Below are 27,616 nucleotides of genomic sequence, written 5' to 3'. Positions count from 1 at the left end.
AATTGAAATCTTGAAATATTGAAATTCAGGTAATATTTTCATTTTTGTTTTTGGTGATTTGATCTTTGAGCTTCTTCGTTCTTTATTGTGTATATATTTTTAAAAATTTGCATTTATTATTGTTGTTATATTCATTTTGTTTTCTTGTTTTTTAGTATTAGTTGTTCATTTGTTTGTGCTTTAGCCAAGCTATAGATAAATTAGGAAGGAAAAACAAAAAAAAAACGAAAAACAAACAAAAATATATAATTTTAAGTTAATAATAAGTACGAGTTAAAAAAATAAATAAGTGTGTATAGTAATTATTATTAACAAACAAATATAGGCAAATACGAGAGGTTACTACAAAACGACTAAAGAATATTAAAAATAATTTAGTTTTTGATTTTTGAAAATTGAAAATCATAAAAATTGTTTAACGGAGATTTTTCCATAACCCTATTTGCCTTTATTTGTTTTGTAAACAAAATAAATATAAGAGTTTCCCAAGTTTGAGTGTGTGTGCTTGTTTCTTTGAATAGTTTAGATAGCAGTTTAGAACTTACTAATAAAAAAATACTTAAAATTGACTTGTTAGGCTTAGTTCCTTTCCTATAGTTTTGTTTTTTTTTTTTTTCTTATTTTCATTTGTAATTACAAATCGTTTCTAGTAAACGTTTTAAGCAGTTTTGGTTATAGATTTTTGTTAATTGTCTAGTTTAAGAGATGTGATGTGTGTTGTTATTATTTTTAATAATATTTTTGTGTTATCTAGCCGGAAAAGAAATTATTATCTCAACCCCCTTTCTCTCTAACCGCGCCTCTGAAGCCAACCACAGAGATACCTACAGCTATTTACTCTAAAAAAGTCCCCCCCAAGTACTAAACTAATGGATTTAAACCCCTTATCTCCCGCACTCCTCATCCACTTGATGACGCATTTAGAACATACCATCGGAATGAGCTATGGGTATTAGCAATATTAGAAATATTATAAAATTACGTGTAACTAATTTCCAGTCATTGGGTACTGCAAATGGCAGTAAGATTTGTGTGATGCGATGTACCTCGTGTGATGCACACACGAATATAAACGAGGTGATAATCATATTTAGTGTCGGAAAGCCGGGTAGCAATACCAAAACCCCATGGCGATCAGCTGCTAACCATATGTGATATTGGCAAATAAACAACTCCAAGGAGATGCGACCAAACCAGGCAAAGAATGTTGAATACCTGGTCCTTAGAATACCCGATATATTCCTCAGTATGATATAACCAATAATGGGTATAAACACAATATACGAATGTATTTCTTCGCAATTTTGTTCATTGCGACACAGAAAGGAAAATGCAGTGTAGAAACCCACACCCAACACAGCCAATAGGGTAACCGTTATGGAGGTACGCCTGGCAAAGAGATTACCATGATTGTTATCATCAAAAATGCTGTACTTTTGAGCAATGTGAAAACAAGCGGCAAATATCATGCCAAACATAACCGTATAACGATCCAACTTCCATTGATACCACCAATCATGGATGTCATCATCCGTGGTCACAAACAAAGCCTTCCAGGGCCTTGTAACAAAAATTCTCTCAAAAAATACCTCCGACATAAAGAGTATGGTTACCACACTAAAACAGCCCACAAATTTACCAACTAAATATAAATAATGTAAAGGATTCGATTCCACTGTACTGGCGCTAATCCGTGGTGGCAGGGAAAGTAAAAAATATATAACACACATCCAAAACGATAATAATGGCACAAAATAATAGAACTGATATGGACGGTTCATACAAAAGCACAAAATAACTGTCATAAAATTTAAACGAAACATAACCTGGAAAAAACGAACATAACCTGAGTTACCAGTTTGCCACATATAGGAGAAGTGGGTATAGCCGGTATGAAAGAGATAACCACTCAGCAGCAACTTAATGTGCATGTGGATAGGTAACACCCTATCAGCACCTGTCATATAATATATCAGCACCACCAGAAGTATCCAACCCTTTAGCTCATCCGATTGATCACGATTTAGTACCTTGGTAAATCTTGAATCTTCTGTGAAAAATAACCCTAAGGCAAAAACATAACCCACGGGTATCCAAAAACTAAATTCCGAATAATATTTGTTTTCTTTCATAAAGAAATTTGTGCGATCGCATAAATAAAAATAGGCCATTATAATGCCCAGCATGGCCAAGGCTACAATGGGTGTTGAATAATCGATGCGAGTTAGTGTGAGGCCAGAGGCTGTCGATATTCCCCCGTTAACATTATTGGAGTTTGGTGTAGTTGTTGTTGTTGTTATCGTGGGGGCTATATGTAGTCCATGTCTTTCCGCTCTTAGGGGTGTGTAGAGCGTATGGCCACGCAAATGTAATAACCAGCGCCGCAAGAAAATGCCGCATACCAAAACGATGCTGTAAAGATACATATATATAGTGGGGAGATATGGATTAGTAAGTTTTTTGTTTATATTAGATAAAAGCTTAACCTATTTAAAACCTTATGTTGTCCTAAGGGCCCTTATTATATGGTTTCTGTTATTATTAGATGGATTTGAATACGCAAAACAAACAAATTTGGAGGCATTAAAAATATAATATGCTGTTTATATTAGAGCCTTTTGCGGGGTTAACATTCATTATCAGGATTTATTTGCTTAATCTGGCCAACTTCATCAAGATTTACCACACAGATTTTAATCTTCTCTAAGTATGACATTAACAATTAATGGCAAAAAGGTGCTATAAATCTGTTCGAAAAATCCAAACTTTAACAAAATAAGACTTATAATAATGGGGAATAATGAGGGTTAGAGTCATTCCCATAAGGTTTTTCGATTGTAATTTGTGTCTACAAATTACATTTCTTTTCCATTTGGAGTTGGAGAAAATTAACCCTAAACTAACAAGTAACAAGTAAAAAAGTATCAGTCGGCTTTGCCGACAGAGATATACCCTCAGCCTGAACTTAAACTATGTTTGGACAAAATATTACTAAGGCCAAATTTTGGACCAACTCGGCAGATCCGTTCGAGAGTTATCTTGCCCTCCAACCTCCTCACACGGTGTCATAGGGGTTTTTTGCAACTTTCAGGCTATTTTCTCAGGAAGTATGGACTTGCCCCTGATGAAACTTATACCGTCGTATGGAGGGCAGTGAATACAATTTGCTAAAGCAAAAATCAAAGCGATTCGAGAGATGTTCCTAAACTGAACTTTTCCAACATTTTGTGTGGGAGGTACCCGACGGAGTGGACCGATTGAGTCCATATTAAAACCTGATCTAAGTCTGGTACACGCTCCACGATGGGCAAAGTATGGACCAAATCGGTTACACCCTTCAAGAGTTATCGTGCGTACAAATTTTCCGAACATTTTCGAACTTTTGTGGGGGAGGTACCGGAAGGAGTGGACCGATATAGCTCATCTTCGAACTTAAACTAAGTTTGGACAAAATATTACGAAAGCCAAAATTTGAACCGAATCGGTTCATCCCTTCGAGAGTTATCGTGCGCTCCAGCCAGCCAGACAGACAGACAGACAGACGGACGGACATTGCTCAATCGACTCAAAATTGTCTGAAACACATTTCGTCCAAACATACTTGGGGTCTAAAACCATTATTTCGATGAGGCACATTTTGCCCGTATGAAACTGTATATACCCTTCATAGCCTAAAGGCTGAGGGTATAAAAAATCAGTGGGCTTTGCCAACAGCTATATATCCTCTGCCCATGATTATACTAGGAAAAAACAATTGCAGAAGAGGTGGACCTAACTATAAACAGATCCTTTATTGTAGAAGAGTTTGTGGGGAAGGTGTCATAAAGAGTAGGCCTAAAATATCCTTTTTATATTAGAAGATTACAGCTTGGATGCGTTTTTAGAACATTAGAGTAGTTTCAAAGGACAGAAAAAATACTAAAAACTGAAGTTCGAAAGGTGTATGAAGGAGTATAGCGGCATTTCAGGGCCCAGATCACAGGAAGTATTGGATTCCACTTGCCAAAAATATATAGTATTCTATTTATGATCACAATGTCTACCCCATATCGAAATTTCACCAAGATCGAAGAAGTGGCATCAAACGGGATTAGAGCGCAATAGTGTTGAACTTATGCTGAGGAGGTACCTTAAAGATTGGACCGACAGGGTCCATCTTGGAACTGGATCTAATTTTGGGAGTCATTCGACTCGATAGGTATCCTACCAATTAAAATTGTCACCGTGATTGTTGGTTTTTTTGGGTCATTATGTCAGGAAGCATTGACTTGCCCACGAAAAAAATCACATCGTTATTAAGAAAATCACAAGGACTACCTTCGAAGAACATTTCAAAACGACACTTGAACAGCTTTTAAGCCAAAATCTTGAACTTTTGTAAGGAGATACTGGAAGGAGTTGTCCTATCTTCAAACGTGATTCAAGTTTCAGAGAAATATGACGATGTACAAACGTTGTACCCATGTCAGTCACTATATTCGATAGTTATCGTTCCAACCAACCATTTTAGTTGGTCATTAAAGGAGTTTCAGAGTTTTGGGTCATTGTGTCAGAAAGCATGGACTTAACCACGAAAAAAATTATAGCGATATAATCATAAGAACTACCCTTCGGTAAAAATTCAAAAAGATTCCACTTAATCACATATTTTAGAATTTTTATGAAAGAGGCACCCGAACAAGTGCACCTATACAGTCCTTGTTAGAACTGGATATACGTTTGGAAGCACATTTAAAGTAAAGTTTCCCCAAATATTATGTATTCTTTTGGTACGTGCTGGGACGGAGGTAAATCCAGGATCAATGTGGATGCGATCGGTTTTGTCACATCCGTGGATGTCAATGTGAGATGCAACAGAATTCAGGAGCGGGTGCAACTCAAGGCTTTGCTTGGGACTCGTTCATGTGAAGGACTACAACGGGGACTATGTTGTCTCATGCTGCGAAAACACAAGCTCCAATGAGTCACACAAACGCACACACAGCACTTAACAATAGTCGTTGCTGCTCCATTTACTGGGAATGAAAATTTTTTTCGAGTCGGAAGAATATCAGGGTCGCGGCGATGCAGTGAACCAAGCTCAACAACAACTGCAGCTTCGGTCGTGCGGAGGTGGAGATGGGGCACTACTTTCCCTGTCTGTACCAGACTCTTCAATATAGAACTATCTCGCTTGAGCCTGACTATAATGTATGTGGGTAGCAGTCGGTTGTGGAACTACCGAGGTAGAGTTGCTTAATAAATAAATAAATAAAATAGCTGTACTCCAGGTTATATATAATCGTATGGTCTTGGGACTTTAATGATCGTCATAAGTTGTGGCATTCGGTCCTCAGAAATGACCAGTTGGGTATACTGATGACTGAGCATATTGATAGCTCTACGTCTTGCACGGTCAATGAGGACGTCCTTACTTGAATTAGCGGAGAATGTCACTGTTCGTCAGACATAATCATCGAGTCACCTGGTCTGACAGATGAAGTCACTTGGGTCCCCATCAGCAGACCGCCCGATTTCATCACCTCTGAACGCCGCACTTTTAGTAGTCACGGAAAAGCTAATTGGCTTAGTTTCAGGGAGTTCACAAATCACCGCCTCAGAGATTTGCCCAATCCTTCTGATGTTCGTGACTTTCCTATACATCATCACTTCTGCTGCCGCTCTCTATATACCTGCTGGTCGAATAACCAAATCGGTAAAAAAAATTTCGCGACGGGATTAGCAAATAAGCGTGATATGCTTCGTCATGCCAACCCCAGTGGCACCAGATTTAGGGAGCTGACACTGGAAGTTAACAGTTTGGTTGGTAAGCATAGGCGGAACAAGTGGTTAAGTCATCTGAAGAGTTGCAACATTGGAGCCGGGATAAGTAAATTGTTGGCAAGGGTAAGTCACTCACGAAACCTGTAAAGAAGGAAGATAGGACCTCAGTCACGTTAGACGACGTTACGCTGACGTTACTGATCGAAAGATGTGCGCAAATTATTTCAATCGACAGTTTTTCGAGCACCCCTGGAGTGAGACGGCGAAGAGAAGAGTACTACGTCGCCGAGGATGAACCACAACAAACTTACAATGGATGATATTGCCAATTTCAACAGGAACGCTAAGTCATCCAAAGTGTTGGGTCCTGATGGAATGTCCATGGTAATGCTAAAACAGGTGGATGTGTCGGGAGCCGAGTACCTCATTAAAGCTCTTAACATGTTTCTAGCCACCCCACAACGTTCTCGAAGTCTAGAAAATGGGCAGAGTGGTCGCGCTAGGCAGGCAAGGCTTCCAACAAAGTTTAGTCGTACAGACCGATTTCATTTTTGTCGCCCATGGCACAGACCACTGAGTGTTGCCGATGATCAGCATGGATTCCGTAAACAGCATAGCACGACAGCAGCACTGCACGCCATTTCTACACATATTTGTCGAGGACTCAACCAGAGAGAGAGAACAGTGTTGGTGTCGCTCGACTTATCAAAACCCGTTTATAACAGGGAGGGGTGATATCTGCGGAACTGTTTCACCTCTATCTTTCCTGTATTCCACCCCCACCAGACAGCATTGAGATCGATACATATGCTGATAATTGTATGATATTGATGTCGGATACCTTCCCTGATGTCATTTGTGAAAGGCTGTATTCCTATTTCATCGATCTTACAACCTTTTTCAGCGCCAGGAACATCCAAATGTCCACCACTAAATCTGCGGCCAATCTGTTCATCACATGGGCTGCAGAGGTGAACAATGAGTTGAATGACCCCAAGATTTTAGGGCTCACATTCAACAGTATGTTCACGTTGTCCGCACATGCCTCAGCTATCTGCGACAAGCTGAGATGTAGTAACAAGATCCTCAAGTCCCAGCACTTGTGGTGTAGATAAAGAAACCTTGATGACCTCATATAACGCGATAGGTCGGTCTGTGGTAAGCTATGTGGTCCGCGATGGTTTGAAAACCTGTCAAAATTTGTCCCGTGAACCTTCGGCTTGAAGAATCGGAGATGTTTGCATTACACCAACTCAATGACATCTTCTCGTGGCAGTACCTAGTGGGGTATAACCGTGAGAGTCATTCTAATCACCATATGGTGAATAGGACTCCCCCACCAGATATGTCAGGAGGGGTCTTCGTGATCTAGAAAGAGAGGTCCAACGTTACAAGAGAGAACATGTATATCAACAAGTCTATCAAGGAGGTTTGCATGACATTCACACAAATGCAGGCTCAGATGCCATAAATAACTATTGTGCGAATGCGGCTAAGGATCGTCAGCTGGCTCGACGAAGCAGAGTAGTTTTGACTCAGCTACGTTCGGGATGTGCAGCCGTCTTAATGTTTATAGGGCAACGATTGATGACACCGTGCAAAACATCTGCCCAGCATACGGCATACATCTACCCACATTCCTTGAACTGGAGATTGGGCCACAGCCGGATTAGGCAAGAAAAGGAACATACACTCAAATCATATGCGGTCACAACAACAACAACAACAATTTTTTTCAGGTGTTATGGTGCTCATTAGTAATTGTTGGTACTTATTCAACAGGATTTTTAGAGCGTTTGGACCCTTATCTCAGGAAGTATAGACTTACACCCGAAACAATTTTACCATTGTAATAGGATCCGAGGGGACTACCTGCTTCAAAAATTTCGAAATGATCCGAGAGCTGATCTTAAACTGCACTTTGGCCAAGAATTTGGAAATTTTGCGTAGGAGATGCCCGAAGTAGTGGGTCGATATAGTTCTAATATATTCGAACCTGATATACATATGTCCGGAAGAAATATTATTCTAAACGTAAATTCCCCATGAGTATTCTCACTGTCTCCTTTAAGGTGTGACCCCCACTTGTGAAGCCCAAAAAGGCAATTTTTCATGAATTTTTCCAAGAAAACTAGCAAACTTTTGGTTTTTTTTTCATGTGAAAGAGCAATTCTTAATCTAGTGTCTGAATTTTTTGTTGAAAAATATTATGTGGCTGTCTTTGAAATCCGTTTTTGTAAAATCGTTTTGCGGTGCCAACTCTTGTTCGAAAACTAATTAACCGAACGTCATATGTTTTTGTGGACTTATTTAGAACATAAAAATCTTGTCCTTAATCGATCGATTAAAAAAAAACTAGATGTTACTGCAATTTTTGACCAAAAATTCAATTTTTAAATTTTTAGCTAAAAAAAACTGATGTTTTCAGGACATAAAACGGGAAAAAAAAATTTAAAATGAAGGACTAGATTTGGATGTCCTTGATGACCCCACAAAATTGTATGCCAATCGGTTCATTAGTTTTCAAGCTAGAGTTGGCACCGATCTCAAAATGTCGTTTCGAGAAAAACACTTTTTTTAGTTTCTATATTGCATAAAAACACAATAAATTTTTCCCTTCCAATGTCATATCTCAGGCAATATGGTACAGATCGACTTGATAATTTTATGTCCTATGCTATTTCTACTTTAAAGTAACCCAATACATTTTTTTCGATTTTCTCAAATTTACAAATGGGATCACCCTTTAAGTTGAAACGGCGGAAAGACAAAACTCACGGGGAATTTTTGTTCTGAACAACCCCCATTAAGATGTGCAAAGCTTGGTTCAAATAAGAAACTCCATTCGAGAATTATCGTACTCATCAGTCATCATAGATAGTGGCGGCAAGGTTTTAGAGCCTTTGACTTATTATAACAGAAGGTATGGACTTGCCCAAAAAAAATTATCATTGTAAACAGGGTCCACGAGGACTATAAAAAAACTTTTAATAAATCCTCTTAAATATCATGACACAATACTTACCATACACCAAAAACAGCATAGGTGACAATTTGCAGCACTGTATACGGCTCTGCACTGCTACAACAACTGCCATCATTATAGTTCATATTATCATTGCAGTACATATTCAACAGCAATTGGGTGTAATGTTTCAGCCCCAATGTGCACAACTTATAACCATCAATGGCCGTGTCAACTAAACCATTTGATATTTGCCATGCTGCCTCCCAAACTGTTGCATCGGTATAACGAAATACACTGCGTGCAATACGATTCAAACGATCAATATCTTCATTTTTCACCAATTTCCATGAATCAATTAATTTCTCTTCATTAACACGATCTTGTAGCTTCCATAAAACTGTTGATTTTCCAGCAACCAATTGATCAAATGGCAGTACGAGACGTGTTAGATTGGTTTGATATTGTTTTAACAAATCATCTGTTACATTGCCTTTGAGAAAGTTACGATATGTAAAACCAACAATAAACACCGCCCGCACTTCTTTTGTATCATGAAGTTTTGATAGGGACTCTAGTAAGTTATCTGAGACTTCATTGGCAAATTTATAGGTGACACGCATTTTCAGTTTGCTATCTTCAAACTCGGCATCAGTTAGGGTTTGTTGTAATTTCGATTCGTTGTTATTGCTGTCATCGTTCGGATGCAAGTGCTTTATAAATTCTCTATATACTTCATGTACCGAATAATCGCCAATGAATATGAAATGATTTTTATAGCCCCAAAATGCCAGGTAACGTAGACATCGTCGTGTGTCACTGAAAGAGAAGAGAAAATGGGGAATTAATATCACTTGGCAAGAAATAAGTAAATGTCGTATATGTGCATTATTTATTAATTCCTCGAATACTTCTGGGACGTCTCAAATCAAAGCATTTCAAGGATTTTAATACAAAGAGCGGTAGGAGCTTTTTGAAAGCATCTATGATTATGATCCAATACATACATCTAAAGAAAACAAGTAAAAAAGTATCAGTCGGCTTTGCGGCAGAGATATATGTATTGCAGAGGAGGTACCATTTTGGAAATGGATCTTATTTTTGATAGTCAATTCTTTTCGATAGATATCACCAGCCATTTCAGTTGATCAGCGTATAATTTAGACCTTTTGGACTACTGCGTCAGGATGCATGGACTTGCGCACGGAAAAGATAATATCGCTTTAAAAAGCACCACAAGCTTCGGTATAAATTTCAAAAGGATCCTAAACTGCACTTAAACAAAAATGTGGAGCTTTTGTGGAGAAGGTACCTTAAGGAGAAGACCGATATAGCAATTTTCGAAGTTGAACTAAATTTGGACAAAGCATAACGAAGGCCAAAATTTGGACGGAATCGGTTGATCCGTTCGAGAGTTATCGTGAGCTTCAGTAACTACAATGGTTAGTGATTTTTTAGAGCCATTTGCTCAGGATGTATGGACTTGCCCCCGAAAAAACTTGTACCGTCGTAATGGGGACAGTGAATACAAATTGTTACTACAAAAATCAAAGAGATTCGAGGGGAGGTCTCAAACTTCACTTTTCCGAAATTTTGTGTAGGAGGTACCTGAAGGTGTGGACCTATTTAGACGGTGTTGGAACCTGATCTTTTTCTCGTAACGATATTAGAATGTGCAATGTATGGACCAACTCGATTACTTCCTTCGGGAGATATCGTGCGACCCATTTTGGCGAAAAGTTTTGAACTTTTGTGGAGGATGTACCGTAAGGAGCGGACCGATATGGCTCATCTTCGAACTTAAAGTAAGTTTGGACAAAATATTACGATGGTCAAATTTTGGACCGAATCGGCTAATCCATTCAAGAGTTATCGTGCGCTCCAGCCACTACGCGTGCCATATCGGGTTTTTACAGCTTTCGGGTCACTTTAGCAGGAAGTATGGACTTGCCCCTGAACCAACTTGTACCGTCGTAATGGGGGCAGCGAATATAAGTTATTACAACAAAAATCAAAGGTATTAGAGAGGAGATCTTAAACTGCACTTTTTCGAAATTTTATGCGGGAGGTACCCAAAGGAGTGGACCGATAGAGTCCATATTGGAATCCCATCTATCTCTGGTAGAAATTTTACGGTGTGCAAAGTCTAGACCAAATCGTTTGCTTCCGTCGAGAACTACCATTGAACTTATGTGGGGGTCTGGACTGATATGGTCCATCTTCGAACTTAAACTAAGTTTGGGCAAAATATTACGAAGTGCAAATATGGTTCGAATCGGTTGATCCGTCAAAGAGTTATCGAGCGAACCAGCCAGCCCAGACGAACGGACATGACTAAATCGAATCCACATTGTCTGAAACATATTTCGACCACATATACTTGGGGTCAAACCCATTATTTAGACGAGGCACATTTTTGGTCGTATCAAAGTGTGTATCCCATATTTAGCTTAAAGGCTGAGGGTATAAATAATGCATGCCCTTCAGAGTGAACATCTTCATAGGTCATTGTGAAGTTTAACTCAACTTCGCAGTGAAGTTATCGCACAGATTTTTTCCGCCACATTGTAAAACCAAATTCACCCGGCACTAAAGTCTTTCGAACTGATTACTGCGTGGCAATTGCAATAAAAAACCTTAATGTCAATGACCCAATAAAGACAACAAAACGATATGAAAATAAACAAAAAAGTGCATTTAACACTCGGGCCTGATGGGCATATAAACGTGAATAACAATCGTTCACATTGTCGGAGGCATGACCATGGTCGGGGGTAATTAGTGTGGAACATATAAAAACACATAATTTGCTTGTTGCTACTAATTATTATTCATGTTGGCTGTGCCTTTTTTGGTTAGTTCTTATCAGTGCGGGCAGTAAACATTGTAATCCCCCTCAGAACGAAGTACGCAAATAAATCACACACAAATTCCATCATATGAATCACAGAACGAAAAACACATTAGATATGAAAGAATACGGCCTTGGACACGCAAAAGAAGAACACACAAAGTAAACAAGACAGATAATATAAAGACACCACTATATTTTAAACTACTTACGTTTGACTATATTTGTGCACCATACATCCATAAGTTTGCCATTCATTGTTACCCTTAAAACGTCCCTTTGATAGGAGCCACTGGCAGGAATCACTTCCTGCAACCAAAACAAAAAAAGAAACAACATTACAAACATGCATTGAAAAGCCGCCGTCGTAGCTGTTCATTTTGCTCTCACCATATTGCCAATTTAAAATGCCATGATAAACAATGAAACCCAAGACCATACATAGTGCTAACTTCTTGAAATTATTCGAATTTAATTGTTGTATAAAATATTCAGCTTTGGAATTACTGCTGCTTGTTGGTGGAGCTATTGGACCGCCTATACCAACACCTATACCGACACCATCAGCACCAACAACAGCATCAGCATCATTTTGCAAATGATTTAATTCGAGCTCTTCATTCATTGCTATCGTAGTATATTGATGCATGGAAATGCGTTTGCGTTTTCTTTGCGATGAAATTAAAGCATTTTATCGAGCGCGTTTTGATTTATTACCAAATCGGAAAAAAAACGGAGTAACAATAAGTTTATTTTAATATTTTGTGCTTGTTTCTGCTTGATTGTGATGTCTGGTCCTTCTCGCTCGGTCGCTTGTGAAAAAATTTCTTCGTTTTTTGTTGTTTGTTCGACCACCCCCTTCACCCCACCGTTTTGTTTACGAAACAAAAGACAAAGGCGAAATGTCAAATTAGCGTGCATTAGGGTTGCCATGACAATGAAAACTTTTAAATGTGCGAGGGGTTTGGTAATTGTTAGGCGCCATTCACTGATGAACCCTTTCGTTAATACGTGTGCGTGTGTAGCAAAGCCTTCAGTCAATAATCGAAATATTCAGCCCAACCACGAATAACAATTCCTTGAGGAATTTTTCCGATTTTTTATTCCTATTATCACGAACGAAAAATCCGCAAGGAATTTCCTTTGTTTACATTTTAAAAATGTGTACTTTTTTTAACAACCTTGTAAAAGACAAATAAAGTAGGAAAGAAGAAAAAAGTAGATATCACGAAGACATTGAATTTGTATTTTCCTCCAGGAAAAATTCACTTGCAAAACTGTAGGTAGTTTTCAAGAAAATGTAAGTATTTACTAAACATTTCGCATAAAACAGTTAATAAACATTGTACTCGCGTTTCATAGGGCGAAAACTACTAATAAAACGCAAATGCAACATCTCGTTTCCCTAATAGAATCAAATCCAGACATCGCTCGGGGATTTTTTAAGGGCAACAAGGAGACCCTTGCGCGCTTTGGGCCAAAGCCGAAAATGAGCTAAACTCCATGGGGCCACCAAGTAAATGCATTGCCGAATGGAAGAAGGTAAAGTAAAACAAACAAAGTTGCTGATTAATCATTAAATAGTGGTACGTTTTTGATTAGGTTTGGGCAGACCAAAAAAGTATGTGAGACAAAAGGCTGCCCAGAATTTGAAACATAAGAAGGGAACGGGTGGCGGTCCCAATAAAGAGCAGATATTGTCACCCACAGAAGAAGCGATATACAATGTAATCGCAATGAAATCCTCACTGGAAGGGTGCCGGTGCAAGCCATGGGTCTAGATGATCCTAATGAAGATATTCTGCGCTTTTTTCCTCTTACTGCTAAACCTAAATAACGACGGAACGTACACAAATATTTTACCAACCTACCAAAACAACGCTCTCTGAGCGTCCGTATTACTCAAATACGTTGAGTCCCAAATCACATCTAAAACACTAAATCTGCGACCGAAACTTACTTCAATGTTTTCAATCGTAAAACAAATAATTTTCCTTTGCAATGAATTTTATTTTATCATGGTAAAGCAATATAAGGTAACAAAAATGCCCAGCTGACTGAACTGGCCTGTAACGTTAGTGTCAAATTCCATATGTCATTTAATATATTTCTACTTTCGATGTACATTAGGTTCCGTAGAGCGTCGCGTTACAACAACCACATGAAAACTTCAAGAACAAACTTGGCATCACTTACACATTTTCCATGTGGCTGTTGTTTTCAACGCGCAACGTGTCGCTCAACGTACGTTCCTATCAGGGCCCAACGCTTTGGATGATTTAGCGTTCCTGATGACATTCACAACATCATGCATCCATCGATTAAAATAACATGCGCTCCTCTTCGTAGCGTAACGTCGCCAAACGTGATTGCGGTCCTATTTCGTTATTTCCAGGGTTTGAGAGTGAAGGCCGCTGCACAAACGGCGCGTTAACCGTTACAACAACCACATGAAAACTTCAAGAACAAACTTGGCATCACTTACACATTTTTCATGTGGTTGTTGTTTTCAACGCGCAACGCGTCACAAAACGGCGAAAAAGGTTTGTATTTTTGCTATTGTCTGGCCAGTACTGTCATTGGTAAACGCCGGGTGAATGGCCGACCTTCTACAGGCCTTGCTTGCAACTCTTCAGATGATTTAATCACTTGTTCCGTTTGCTCGCCGACAAATCTGTTAACTTCCAGTGTCAGCTCATTGACTCTGAGGTCACTAAGGTTGGCACAACGAAGCTCATCACGCGCTAGCGTGAGCGGAGAGCGGATGCGGCAGTGAGGATGTCTCGGAACGTCTTTTCTGTTAACCGAATATAAGGCCATGTTTATATTATAGACTTTGCAGGTTTAACCTTAATAATGAGGATTTATTTGACGTATACGCAAAGGAATTGACATTTGAAACCCAGTGGGTTTGTTAAATCCGGTTATATATAAACGTACTATTAGAAGGGTTGGACAGATTTCCGAAGCGGTGATTAGTGAACTTTTTAAAACTAGGACAATTAGCTTTCCCATGATTGATGAAAGTGTGGCATGCAGAGGTAATGAAATCGGGCGGTCTGCTGATGGAGACAATTATGAGGATATGGTATGATCCAAGAAAAACGACGGGTTGCCAGCTGACGTCATTTGTCAGTTAACACGATAGTTGTATCTGTCCACTAATTCTGGAAGGGGCGTTCTCATTGACCGTACAAAACGTAGAGCTATAAATCTGCTCTGCCAGCACTATACCCCTCTGGTTGTTTCCGAGGAGCGAATTTTATAACTCATGATAAGCATTAAAGTCCCCCAAGACCAGACGATTATAGCTCTCCAACAGCGGTAATGTTGGGTCTATTTATCAGCGGGGTGTATACGTTCAGCAACTCTACTTCGGCAGTTCCACACCTGACTGCTACCCCCATGTATTCAATGTATGGGTCATTAGAACAGGGCTCAGGCGAGATAGATCTGTATTGAACAGAGGAAAGCTAATCCCCACCTCCACTTCTGGTGCGATCCTTCCAACACAACGCTGAAAGCTGCCGTTGCTGTTGAGCTTGGTTTCCGACTTGACCAATCATTCAGAGATAGATGTTTTGAAGTATCTTTAGATATAGATTTCTCAATAAAGAATACAAAGTCGATGGTCAGACTAGCACGATTTCAACATGGCGACGTCAAGTATATAGGCGAGGGGTATGAAGTAGTGAAACCCATGTACATGGTTTTCTGTGTTTGTTGTGTTGCCTCTTCTTGTTATTCGTTGCAAGATTTTTCTTCCATTTTATTTCATTTTTATTTTCTCAAGCAAACGTTAACAACAAAACAAGCATAAAAGGATTTAATAAAACATTTAATTAATGAAATAGTTAAAATTTCACTATTAAAATTAATTTAATTATGTTAATTATTTTGTGTTGTTTTTTAGTTTATTTATGTTTGTTTTGTTTTTATTGGTATGAGAAACACAACAAACGCGAATGGTAAAATAAAGAGGATACGCAAAAGTCTTAAATTTCACGTTGACGTGTGTGGACACTAACGAAACTTAATAAGAAACTTTAACGAAATTGGTTTCAAGAAACCTTACTAATCTCACCATCGACAAAGGGATATTCATGGCAGAAATTCAATGGATTTCAGATGAGATTTTATTTGACGTATACGCAAAGGAATTGACAGTTGAAATCTACTTGATCTGGTAAATGTTAATGTACTATAACAGCTTATTCCGCCATGAGGATTCCTTTGTATTCTTATTGAGAAATGAACATCAAAAGACACTTCGAAACATCCATCTCTGAATGATTGATCAAGAATTTGTTATATTACCATACCACTTAACATTTCAAGTTTGCAAAAAGTACTACTACACTTGGCAACCCTGCTATGCCGGGAAGGAAGTTGTTTACATGTGCCAAAAACAGAAAACATTTTGCAGAGTCCTTCCAACATACATTTTCAACAATATTTACGCTCCAAACAAAGCGTAGTTGTGTACATTTTATAAAATCTAACAAATGCGTGATTTATTTAAGACTTTGGAAAGATTAAGAACCGAAACCGTCATGGAATATTGTGAAGAATTTAATGGTATTAAATCAGTGTTGGAGCACTGCAACAAACATGTCAAGCCCTTCAATAAGGTCTACTTTCGAGGAGGTGAGTGATTGGTGGCAGACATTTGATGGAATTACATTTTACTATCTAATTTCTTTTTTAAAGGAAATGAGGCTTTCATAAATGAATTGGTGCGTCGCTTGCAGGACTATTTGGCAGAGGCTGGATTGGTGGATAAGGAAAGTAAAAAACCCTTGCCAGATAAATCACATATTTTACGTAAAATCCTAATGTTTTTAATGTTCAATACGGATGCGACATACAAATTTGATTTGCGTAGTGACCAAAACATAGTCCATGTTTTGGAAATATGTCCTCTACTGCCGAAATTTATGTTGGTCACCTTGGTGTGGGAATTAAATTTGGATCAATATTTCAATGAAATGCTTTCATATTCTCCCTGCTGGTTTTCATTTCAATACTTTGAACCAGCCACAGATTCTCTCAAATATATTGATGATGCCTTTGAGGTTCTTGCCAAAGTTGAACAGCTCCTTAAGGCCATATTCATTACTATAACTCGATCCGAACTGCGTGTAATGGATAATGTGGATAAGAAAATCATCTATAATAAGCTTTATGATTATGCCATGAATTTGCTGAGATTGTTTTACACACCTGATGCTGAAAAGTTCGCAAATTTTAGTAAGAAGAAAATGTATAAATATTCTGGATTTGCATTAAAGCATCTGCTGGAAATGGTCCTGTATGCTTTTGATGTCTATGAAAATTCAGATGTAGCAAATCCTCCAGAAAATTGGCCAGAATATGATATTTGTTCTCAGCCATGTAAGAAGCTAAATGGCAATGCGTCTTCGTCGGAGGGTTCGGAGTTGAAAGAGCAACAAATGAAAATCATAACAGCCTTATTGAATGCTCTACAAAATAATGTGTTGTTGGTGAAAATTGATATTTTCATATATTGGGTGGAGATTGATTTGAACGAAAAACAAACCCTACAAGAAGTTGTGGGCGAAATGGCATATCGTGTTGGGGAGAGGATGGTGCAGAACAAAGTCTTCGGCCATGATGTCCAACAGCAGTTGAAGGTGATTGAAATACGTCCTCGAACATTGGAAGAAACTATACGAGAGTCACGTATTGGTGACATTTTAAATGCCTTGGATGATCAAAGCCTGGAGTATCGCGTACGACGAGCCTGGTTTAATGAACTTATTAATCGCACTGTTGTGGCCCTGGGCAATGATGAATGTCTGCTGGCCATAAAACAAAATATCAAACTAATGAACGTTGAACATTGCAAACAAATAATGGATTTTATTAAACTGGAAATAATACGCAATCACAATGAGGATTTAAATGACTCGGATATTGATACCAAACCAAATGTAGAAAATATGGATATTGACCCCGAGGATTATGAAGAATACTACGAATTGATACTTTTGGCAATGGAAAATTTCAGTGTAGATTTCATTCTTGATGTCCTTAACTATCAATGCAAACTATTTGGCTATGAACCAACATTATTTGCTCGATCAGACATCACTCATCGTAGTACAGAATTCTTTAATAAATGTGATGCCGAGACCAGTGAATTTGATATGCAACAATTTTTACTGCTGACATTTGAACAACCTCAGCTGGTGTGGCAAAATTTCTTTGAATGTGCCTGTCACAGTCTTCAACATATTAGCAATTATTGTAAGGCCGTAAAGCGCTGTCGCCCCTTATCGAATAATTACTTTAGACCCCAACTAATGGCGGCCTTTAATGATTTGTCTTGCCTGGAACAGCGGTATTTTCCAGCCCTACTGTGTGAAATTTACTTTAGTCTTTATTATCCTGATAATAAAACGGAATTCCTTAAACAGATTATTCACAAACAAGTTAATCAATTTTTGGATAATCAACAATTTACCTATCTGCTGCCATTGGTGAAGTGCTTGAATCTGATAAATAGCTATGGAGAGTCTCAGTCGAGCAAACCGTTGAATTTTGGTGAAATAACTGCTCCGGTTTTACTTATGGCTGCACAAATCATGGACAAAGCAAGATGGGATTTGATAACCTATACCGATGTTCGCGACGAGATCGTTCGAGAGTGTATACAATTTATACAGAAGACATCGAAGAAATTTCTACCAAATGCAACGGAGAAAGGTAAGAAGATTTTAGTCAATTATCCACGAACGGATAAATTACTTTAGTTTTGGATAAATATATTTTTTTTTTTCATTTTTGGATATTTTTTTAGGATAATTTATTTACCCAATTTTATTTGGAATTATTCGCATTTATGGATAAATGAAAATAAATTATCCAAACTCGTGGATAAATAAAATAAATTATCCACACCCGTGGATAAAATAGAAAAAGTGTATAAATTAGAATAAATTATAAAATATCCGTGCTTGTGGATAAATTGAAAAAAAAATATCCACACTAGTAGATAAATTAGTGGATTAGTAGAAAATCCACACTCGTGAATAAATTAGATAAAATCCACTCTCGTGGATAAATTAGAATAAATTATCCACACTCGTGGAAAAATAAGAAAAAATTATCCACACTCGTGGATAAGATAAACTAGAAAAAATTATACACATTCGTGGATAAATTAGAAAAAATATACCCACATTCGTGGATAAATAAAAAAAATTTCACACTCGTGAATGAATTAGAATAAATTAACCACACTCGTGGATAAATTTAAATTAATTATCCGGACTCGTGGAAAAAAGGAAAAAATATCCTCACTCGTGGATAAATTAAAATTAATTATCCGGAGTCGTGGATAAATAAGAAAAAAATATCTACACTCGTGAATAAATTAGAATAAATTAATCACACTCGTGGACAAATTAGAAATTAGAAAAAAATTCACACTTGTGGATAAATTAGAAAAAATCCACACTCGTGGATAAATTAGATAAAATCCACTCTCGTGGATAAATTAGATAAAATCTATTCTCGTGGATAAATTTGTATAAATCATCCACACTCGTGGATATTTTAAAATAAATTATCAAGACTCGTGGATAAATTAAAAAAATATCCACACTAGTGGATTAATTAAAATAAATTATCCATACTCTTGGATAAATTAGAAAAAACCACACTAGTGGATAAATTAAAAAAAATTATCCACACTAGTGGATAAATTAAAATAAATTATCCAGACTCGTGGATAAATAAGAAAAAAATTATCCACACTCGTGGATAAATTATAATTAACACTCGTGGATAAATAGAACTAATTATCGACACTCGTGGATAAATTAGAAAAAAATCCTCACTCGTGGATAAATTAAAATAAATAATCCATGCACGTGAATAAATTAAATTCTTTTAAATTAATTATCCTCACTCTTGGATAAATTGGTGGATAAATTAGAATAAATTATACACGTTCGTGGATAAATAATTCGGAAAAATTATGCACACTCATGGATAAATTAGAATAAATTATCCACATTCTTGGATAAAATAGAATATATTATCCACACTCGTGGATTAATTAAAACAAATTATCTGCACTCGGGGATAAATTAAAATAAATTAGAGTTAACAGTCAACACTCGTTGTGAACAGTTTACTTTCTCTCTCAAGTTAATATTTTCAAATCAAGTTCGGCTCGCATAATTTATTAAACACAAACACCGCGACTCCTTACTTTTATATATATATTTTTTTTTCTCTCATTATCCGTGCCAACAAAAAAGACTTTAAGTGACATTTAAGTTTTTTCACCATGGCTTCCTCCTCGGGAGGAAATTATTACGATATTCTCAGCCAAGATGATGGGAATATCACATCACCGAAACGAAAAAAACAAAAACAAAACACAACCTATAATCTAGGAAATACACTAGATTATCCTCAACTATTTCAAACCAAAAGAAATCAACCATGCCCAAAATACGTTGTGATGAAAAGTAAAATACCCGAAACTCCTTTAAAAAGCTACAATATCTTTCTAGTAACCAAAGCCATTCAAGGAATCTCAAGTGAAAAACCCTTAAAAACTATCTTCACACGAGACGGTAACTTTCTTTTCTTAACAAAAAATGAAGTGCAAGCTCACAGATTCCTCAAGGCTACAAATCTCCCAGGGGTTTGTGCCATTGAGTGTTTCCTTCACCCTTCGTTAAACACAGTTAAAGGATTTGTTTATTCTGACTTGCTCACTAATCTCACTGAAGAAGATATTACTAATGGATTGAAAAACCAAGGTGTTGTTGCCTGCCAAAAAATCACTTCGTACAAGGATGGTAAAGTCTCGAATACACCAATGCATGTTCTGAGCTTTAATTCGTATGAACTACCCAAGACCATTGAAATCGGCATGATCAGTTGCATCGTTAAGGAATATATTCCGAATCCCATTCAATGCAAAAACTGTTTTAAGCTCGGTCACACAAAAAAACACTGCCAAAACAATGCTACATGCGAAGTCTGTGCTTCTTTAATACATGACCCTTCCCCTTGCGTTAAACTTCAATGCGTTAACTGCAATCACGAACATCGTTCAAACAACAAAAATTGTCCCGCAATAAAGCAAAGAAAGGAAATTCTCAAAACAAAAATCAGAAATAAGTGCTCTTTTAAAGAGGCACTAAAAAACACACCAACTACTGATTCATTTGAACTACCAAAGGAAACATTAGAAGAAGCAATAGAGAGCAGAAGAAAAAGACTAAACCACAGCCGACCAAGAAGAGGGCACACAAAATTCTCAATATTTGCAACTTTTGACAGTGTGTTAGTAACGTTGTATGCACGCATGCTGCAAAACAAAAACAAATCAAAACATTTGTGTGCTCTTTCGTTGCGTTCGGGTCGTGTGTGTGTGAATTGCCGAAAAACTTCGTAACTTTAACAATATCAAAGCACGACATTGGACTAAACATACCATCCAACAAGAAGAACTCTGAAAGGTCCGTTAACCGAGATGAAAACGACATCAACCAAGAAAATACAACAATTTCAAACACAACCAGTGATGCCAGATTTGCCGATTTATCGGCATTTTGCCGATTTTTAGTCCAAAAAAATAGAAATGCCGATTTGCCGATTTTTACCCCTAAAATGCCGATTTTTAGTTAAGGCAACTTGTTCACATAAAATTTACGTTTTGTATGAAAATTGTGGCTGCTAGCACTAATTTGGTACAATAACAAAGACAACTATATCGTCAAGAGTAGTTTGATTAACCCATATCGTACCGAGGAAAATTTTTTATTTATTTTTTTAAAAACAAAGCACTTTTTAGGGTAATTAGGACCCAATGATGTCAAAAATCAACTCAAAAAAATTTTCCGATTTTTCGTTTTCCCGGAAAGTGGTGTTCGAAATTTCGAACACTGGTACTTAAGCTATATATTTAGAAGTAAAATAAAATTGATTTATTTGCCGTTTTATTGATTTATTTCACAATTTTTGTATGAAAATATGGTTGAAGATTGGTATTGAGACTACTTTGGACCTACAAAACTTTTCCCCGAAATGTGTCAGCACTGGTCCACGTTTTGGATTGCCCCCCATAGAACGGTACCGCCCGATTTTCGAGAGACCTCAAGAATTTAGCTGCATTATCCTACAGAAATGACTGTAAATTTATACATATTTAGTCTTTTTTGAGGTTACTTAACTTTTCTCCAGAAATTTGTCAGCATAGGTCCACGTTTTGTATAGCCTCCGTTGAATTGTACCTAACGATTTTAGGGTATTTCAGGCTTTTAGCCGCACTATCCATTAGAAATGGCTGAAATTTAGTATTTAGTCTTATATGGTGCTATAATAACTTTTCCCCGCAATTTGTCACTAAATTTCGACGTTTTGATATACCCATCGATATGTACGTTAAGTACCAGCGTTCGAAATTTCGAACAGTCAAATTTGCACATCTGTAAATTCGCGCTTGCGCATGTAAATCAAGTTTTCTATATTTTGTGAAACGGCTACATATATTGGCAATAATTCCCCATGATTACTTTTTTAATTTCATTTTTTTATAATTTTTTAAAATTAATTTAAAAAAGATCCAAAAATATAGGTTTTAAAAACCTACCCTTAACATCGAGGGGGAGGTGGGGTTTTCAAGGGAACAATTTTTTTTTTTATTTGCTGACAGATTAGACTTTATACATATACCAAAACTTGTTTAAAATTTAAACTTTTTCATCCATAAATATTTTTTTGAAAAAAGGTGATTTTACTGTTCGAAAAATCGAACACCAAGTACGAAATGGGTTAATAATAATAATAAAATTTTTCTTGATTACCAAAACGTGTACTTCAGTATATTCATCAAGGAAATTGTTAAAAAAAACGAAATTGTCGAGAAGTGGGTTAGTGGAAATAATTAAAAACTGCACAAACTTTTAAATTGAACTTTGTGATCAGATTTTGAAGCGGTTTAATTTTGAAAATAAATTTAAGTGCCTACGAGTATCTTCAATAAATCAAAGTTTTATAATAAATGGCACAGAAGATTCATTTTGACATTATAAAGGAATACGAATGCGAACGAAAAGCAAGAATCACGCGAACTTTCACGTTTAAATTACAGAAATTTGTTTAGAGATAAAAACGTAGAGTTGCTAGAATTTTGGAAAACAGTGTGTGAATTAATATGTGCAAATTCTGAACCAATATTTCCTATTTTGTCAAAATTTATTAAACATATTTTAGTCTTGCCACATTCTTCAGCAAATGTGGAAAGAGTTTTTAGCCAAGTGAATTTAAATAAAAACAAGTGTCGAAATCGATTAGCTAGGGAGTCGATGGAAGGAATTCTCTTAAACACTACTTAAAATAAAAGACTACTTAAAATTAAATAAGTCCAACTGTTATGATGTTGTCATTAAAAATGATTTGTTACGAAACTTTAATTCAAATATTTTGGTCTGTTCCACTACTGCAAGAGTCTACTATTTTTTACTATTTTTTTCGATAACATAAAGGAAAAAATGTTATCGTAGTAAAAAGTAGTAGCTTCTTGCAGGTTCTGGAACAGAGCATTTATGAATGAAATTGAATTTTATTGTAAACCAACATTTCACCTTATTAGTTAACCTTTTAAGATAATATTTGTATTAGTTTTGTTTAGCTTGACTGAATTGAAAATATATTGATCTCATGTACTTATAAATATATACTTCATATCGACGCCTCCTTTAACTTAAATTCTGTCAAATTTTGGTAATAATCGGACAATCCGAACAGAAGTTATAAACAAATATTTACTTAGCATAGTACTGAAGGTCAAAGAAATTTCCAAACTTTGAGAGCTTCTCCTGCAAAACTCACTTTTTAGACTTAGCATACTATTATTTGGAGGTGTCGATATGTATATGGTAAAACCATTTATATTCATACATATTTTGAATTGTTGCCTTGTTTTATGAATTGTTAATTGTTTTGTTGTACTTAAAATGTTATTTTTTAAACTTATGCTTATTAAATAAAGCGATAATTGGAACTGAAATAAATGTTTTTTAATTTGCCGATTTTTTGCCGATTTTGAAAAATTTTTGCCGATTTTGCCGATTTCGGCACCCGAAAAGTGCCGATTTTGGCACCCGAAAAGTGCCGATTTTCGACCAAACTTATCTGGCATCCCTGAACACAACAAATTTAACTGAGAGTGTACGAAGAAATGAAATCTCTCTACCCCAAATACCAACATGCTCAACAACAAATAAAAAAACTACTGAAAGTACTAAAACACAAAGCACACCTACAAAAGAAAAAGAACAATTTAAACAAAAAACAATTCAAACCATCAACAAAGAACAGCTGATTGACAAATTTAACACCAAGATTGCAAATTTGACAGCAGCATCCACAACCACAAAAGAAAATAAAAATAAACAAAATAACTCCAGAGAATCCTCTATTGAAAGAAATAAAAAAACTCAAAAACATATCCCAGCAACAATTTCGAAGAGAAGAACTGAAATAGATGAAGATGTTAGCATGAAAGAATAAATATAATCAATTGCTCTGTTCCGGGGCCTGCAGGGGTCCACAATTTTTGATTATTTTAGACAAATTTCAAAAATGGTGGACTCTTGCAGGCCCTGGAACAGAGCATTTTTTTAAATTTATTTATTATTTATTTATCTTTTAATATCTCCATGGACAGATTTAAGATCATTCAATGGAATATTAAGGGACTAATAAATAATTACGCAGATCTTCAACTATTAATAAAAGACGAATCACCACACCTAATTGCACTGCAAGAAACACACATACCGTTTCAATCCCAACCAATACCACCAAACGCCTATGAATCTTACTCATATAATGATCCTGCCAACACCAGCGCAAAAGGTGGATTGGCAGTATTCATAAAAAAGCACATTCCACATAAAGTTATACATAACACATCAAAACTTTCGAACATTGTTATTGAAATTACTCTAAATATTAAACTTACTATTATCTCCATCTACATACACCCCAATGAAACATTTTCAACAAATGATGTTCTGGATTTATTTCAAAACACACAAACTCCAGTTGTACTTTTGGGAGACGTCAATTCCTAGAATACTTTATGGGGATCAAACAAAAACAATCAAAGAGGATTAGAACTAGAACGCGCTCTTAATATGCACAATCTTTGTGTACTAAATGATGGCAAACCAACTCACTTTTCCACATTTAACTCATTTACAAATATCGACATTACTTGTTGCTCACCATCTATTCTGCCACTTACGCAGAGTCATACGTTAGATGATTTACACGGTAGTGATCACTTCCCAATTGTTACCAACATAACATTGGGTCCTAGTGTATCTCCCACAAAACACATCCACAAATTCAATTTTAAAAAGGCCAATTGGTCCCTTTTTCAAAATATTGTTGACGAGGAGCTAAGTAATAAATGTTTTCAGACCAACCCAAATAAAATTAATGCTATAATAACCAAGGCAATAAGAAAAAGCTGTAACCATGCAATTCCACAAAAAACCTCACACAAAAGACGAAGTGTTCCGTGGTGGAATCAGAACCTGTCCTCTTTGCGTAGAGATAAAATATTTACTTATAGGAAATTCAGAAAACATCCAGACCAAAGCAATTTGATCATTTATAAAAAAGCTAATGCCAGGTTCAAACTGGAAAATAAAAGGGCTAAAATGTTTTGTTTTATCAACTACACAAAAACCATATCAAGGGTGTTAAGTATGTGATCACTAAGAAGGCTGAGTGAAACGCACGCATTAAAGGTTGTAACGAAACTGAAGTTTATTGCAAAAGTTCTTAAGTCTAATATTTACAAGGTTGTATTTTAGGGTAGTGAATAAGAGTTGTAAAGGATAGGGTAATGTTAAACGTTGCAATTTTAAATGAATGAAATTAGGATTGATATTTTATTTAGATATACTACACTACTCCTCCCTTTATTTTAAATGCTATAATGAAATTAATTGTAAGAATGTTTAAGTTATTAAAATTCAATTCATGAAAGTTAAGCGTGATGTGGTATATAAATATATATGACATTGTTTATATAAAAATACATGACATTGTTTTTTTTTTTTTAATTAATATAAAAATTAATCAATATAAGTAATTTTGAAAATTAATGTTTCCGAAAATCTTCTGGCTGGTATCTTGAAACTTCTCTGCGGTTTCTTGCAGTTCTGCGTATTAAGCATTCTTGTCGAGTTTCTTCTGGATTTAAAGTCGCTGCAGATGATGTTGTCTTGTCAGGTGTTTGTTGTGTCTTAGCCGGTAATGATGATTGTCTTGATTGAGAATTTTCGTCGTTTGCGATGTTGTAGTCAGGATTGATAATTGGTATGTTGCGATGTTTCATTTGATTTATATGTCGCCTAAAGTTACCTTTCTCGGTTTTTACGATGAAGATTACGTTGCCTACTTTTGCTTGAATTATGCCTGCTATCCATTTCTTCCCCTTACCGTAATTTCTGACGTATACTGGATCATTAATTTGAAATTTATTATGGTGGGTTGATTTTTTAAAATTTTGTTTTAATGAATCGAATAATTGTGTCCAAATAGTTCTAACAGGTCTATTGCGTAATAATTCGGCTGGAGATTTACCATCTGAGTTTGGCATGAAACGATATGTTGATATGAATTTCAGTACAGCATCTTTAACTGGTATGTTGTCGTCTATATTTTTCTGGACTGACGTTTTAAAAGTTCTGACGAATCGTTCAGCTAAACCGTTAGAAGCGGGGTGAAATGGTGTTGTAGTTATGTGACAAATTCCAATAGAATTGCAAAATTGTTCGAATTTTTGAGAACATAGTTGTGGACCGTTGTCACTAACCAAAGTATTTGGTATACCTTCTATGGCGAAGATAGCAGAAAGAGCTGAAATTGTATCTTCCGTTGTAATATTTTGCATTGAAGATACATATGGAAACTGTGAAAATGAATCCACACAAATGAGCCACATGCAACCGAAAATTGGTCCTGCAAAGTCTACATGTACCCGTTCCCAGGGCCTGGTTGACTTATGCCAGCTTTCAAATTCTTTATTAGGCGATTGATTTTGAATTTTGCATATTTCACATTCAGAAGCTAGTTTTTCTATATCTGCGTCGATGTTGTTCCACCAAATATATTTACGAGCAAGCTGTTTCATTTTAATAATACCCCAATGTCCATCATGTAACATATTCAAAGTTTTTTGGCGTAAATATTCAGGTATGATGACACGGATGTTGTCTGTTTCTAGACAAAGCAGATTGTTGTGGATTGTTATATTATTTTTCCGGTTAAATAATGGCTTGAGTTCTGCTTGTTGAGGACTTAATTGGTTTGGCCAACCATTTCTAACAAAATTGTAGACTGTCCGCAAATTCGAGTCAGCTTTGGAGTATTTTTCAATATCGTCCTTAATTGGAAAACCATCAAATGATATATGTAAACACGTTTCTTGTTCATCATCAAAATTTTTATCCGACCCAATTGGAAGGCGAGATAAGGCATCTGCATTGCCATGATCAGATGTCTTACGATAGCGAATCTCGAATTGATAAGCCATGAGCGTTACTGCCCAGCGTTGAATACGATGTGCTGTCATCGTTGGCAAATGTTTGTTTGAACCAAACAAACTCACAAGGGGTTTATGGTCTGTTAATAAAATAAATTTTCGACCGTACAAAAATTGATGAAAGCGTTTTACCCCGAAAACAATTGACAAACCTTCTTTCTCAATTTGGCTGTAGTTTTCCTGATGTCTATCCAAGGTTTTTGAAGCGAATGCAATTGGTCGTTCTGTTCCGTCTGGGTAATTGTGAGAAATAACAGCTCCTATGCCGTATGGCGATGCATCGGTGGCTAAAACTAATGGCAAGTTATCTTGAAAATGAGCGAGCTGTGTAGCGTTGACTATGTGAGCTTTTAATTGATCAAACGATTGTTGTTGCTCTTTTCCCCAACGGAAAGAAACGCTCTTCCTTCGTAGCATGTTGATT

At 36.4% G+C, this 27,616-nt stretch overlaps 2 protein-coding genes across 9 annotated transcripts in view; one reads left to right on the top strand and one right to left on the bottom strand.

Moving 5' to 3' along the window:
- Window positions 1-27,616, top strand: part of LOC141399130 (gem-associated protein 4b-like) — a 53,277-nt gene that overhangs the window by 18,931 nt on the left and 6,730 nt on the right. For 3 of the 8 annotated variants that reach the window (XM_073977280.1, XM_073977278.1, XM_073977279.1), the window contains exons 2-3: window positions 15,969-16,226; window positions 16,290-18,308. In XM_073977280.1, coding sequence (XP_073833381.1) covers window positions 16,085-16,226; window positions 16,290-18,308 — 2,161 coding nt within the window. In that variant the 5' untranslated portion in view covers window positions 15,969-16,084. Of the gene's footprint in view, window positions 1-15,917; window positions 16,227-16,289; window positions 18,309-27,616 lie in introns of all 8 variants that reach the window. The other 5 variants (XM_073977281.1, XM_073977282.1, XM_073977275.1 and 2 more) reach the window with 3 other exon arrangements.
- Window positions 42-13,382, bottom strand: LOC141399131 (N-acetylneuraminate (7)9-O-acetyltransferase). Its single transcript, XM_073977283.1, has 4 exons — window positions 11,970-13,382; window positions 11,792-11,888; window positions 8,789-9,547; window positions 42-2,412 (listed from the first exon to the last, which is right to left on the bottom strand). The coding sequence occupies exons 1-4, from the start codon at window positions 12,226-12,228 to the stop codon at window positions 921-923; spliced, it is 2,607 nt and encodes an 868-aa protein (XP_073833384.1). The 5' UTR covers window positions 12,229-13,382; the 3' UTR covers window positions 42-920.

Source organism: Musca autumnalis, unplaced genomic scaffold (assembly GCF_047663935.1).
Source record: "Musca autumnalis isolate F117 unplaced genomic scaffold, ASM4766393v1 scaffold_3, whole genome shotgun sequence".
Taxonomy (NCBI): domain Eukaryota; kingdom Metazoa; phylum Arthropoda; class Insecta; order Diptera; family Muscidae; genus Musca; species Musca autumnalis.
The sequence above is the reverse complement of the archived record's forward strand: the minus strand, read 5'-3'. Positions and strand labels throughout refer to the sequence as shown.

Coding starts and splice junctions, on each gene's coding strand:
- LOC141399131 (XM_073977283.1), bottom strand. CDS start 12,228: ATGCATCAATATACTACGATAGCAATGAATGAAGAGCTCGAATTAAAT. Junction 11,889..11,969: donor CATTTTAAATTGGCAATATG/GTGAGAGCAAAA, acceptor TTTTGGTTGCAG/GAAGTGATTCCTGCCAGTGG. Junction 2,413..8,788: donor TATGCTGTTTTTGGTGTATG/GTAAGTATTGTG, acceptor GTATCTTTACAG/CATCGTTTTGGTATGCGGCA.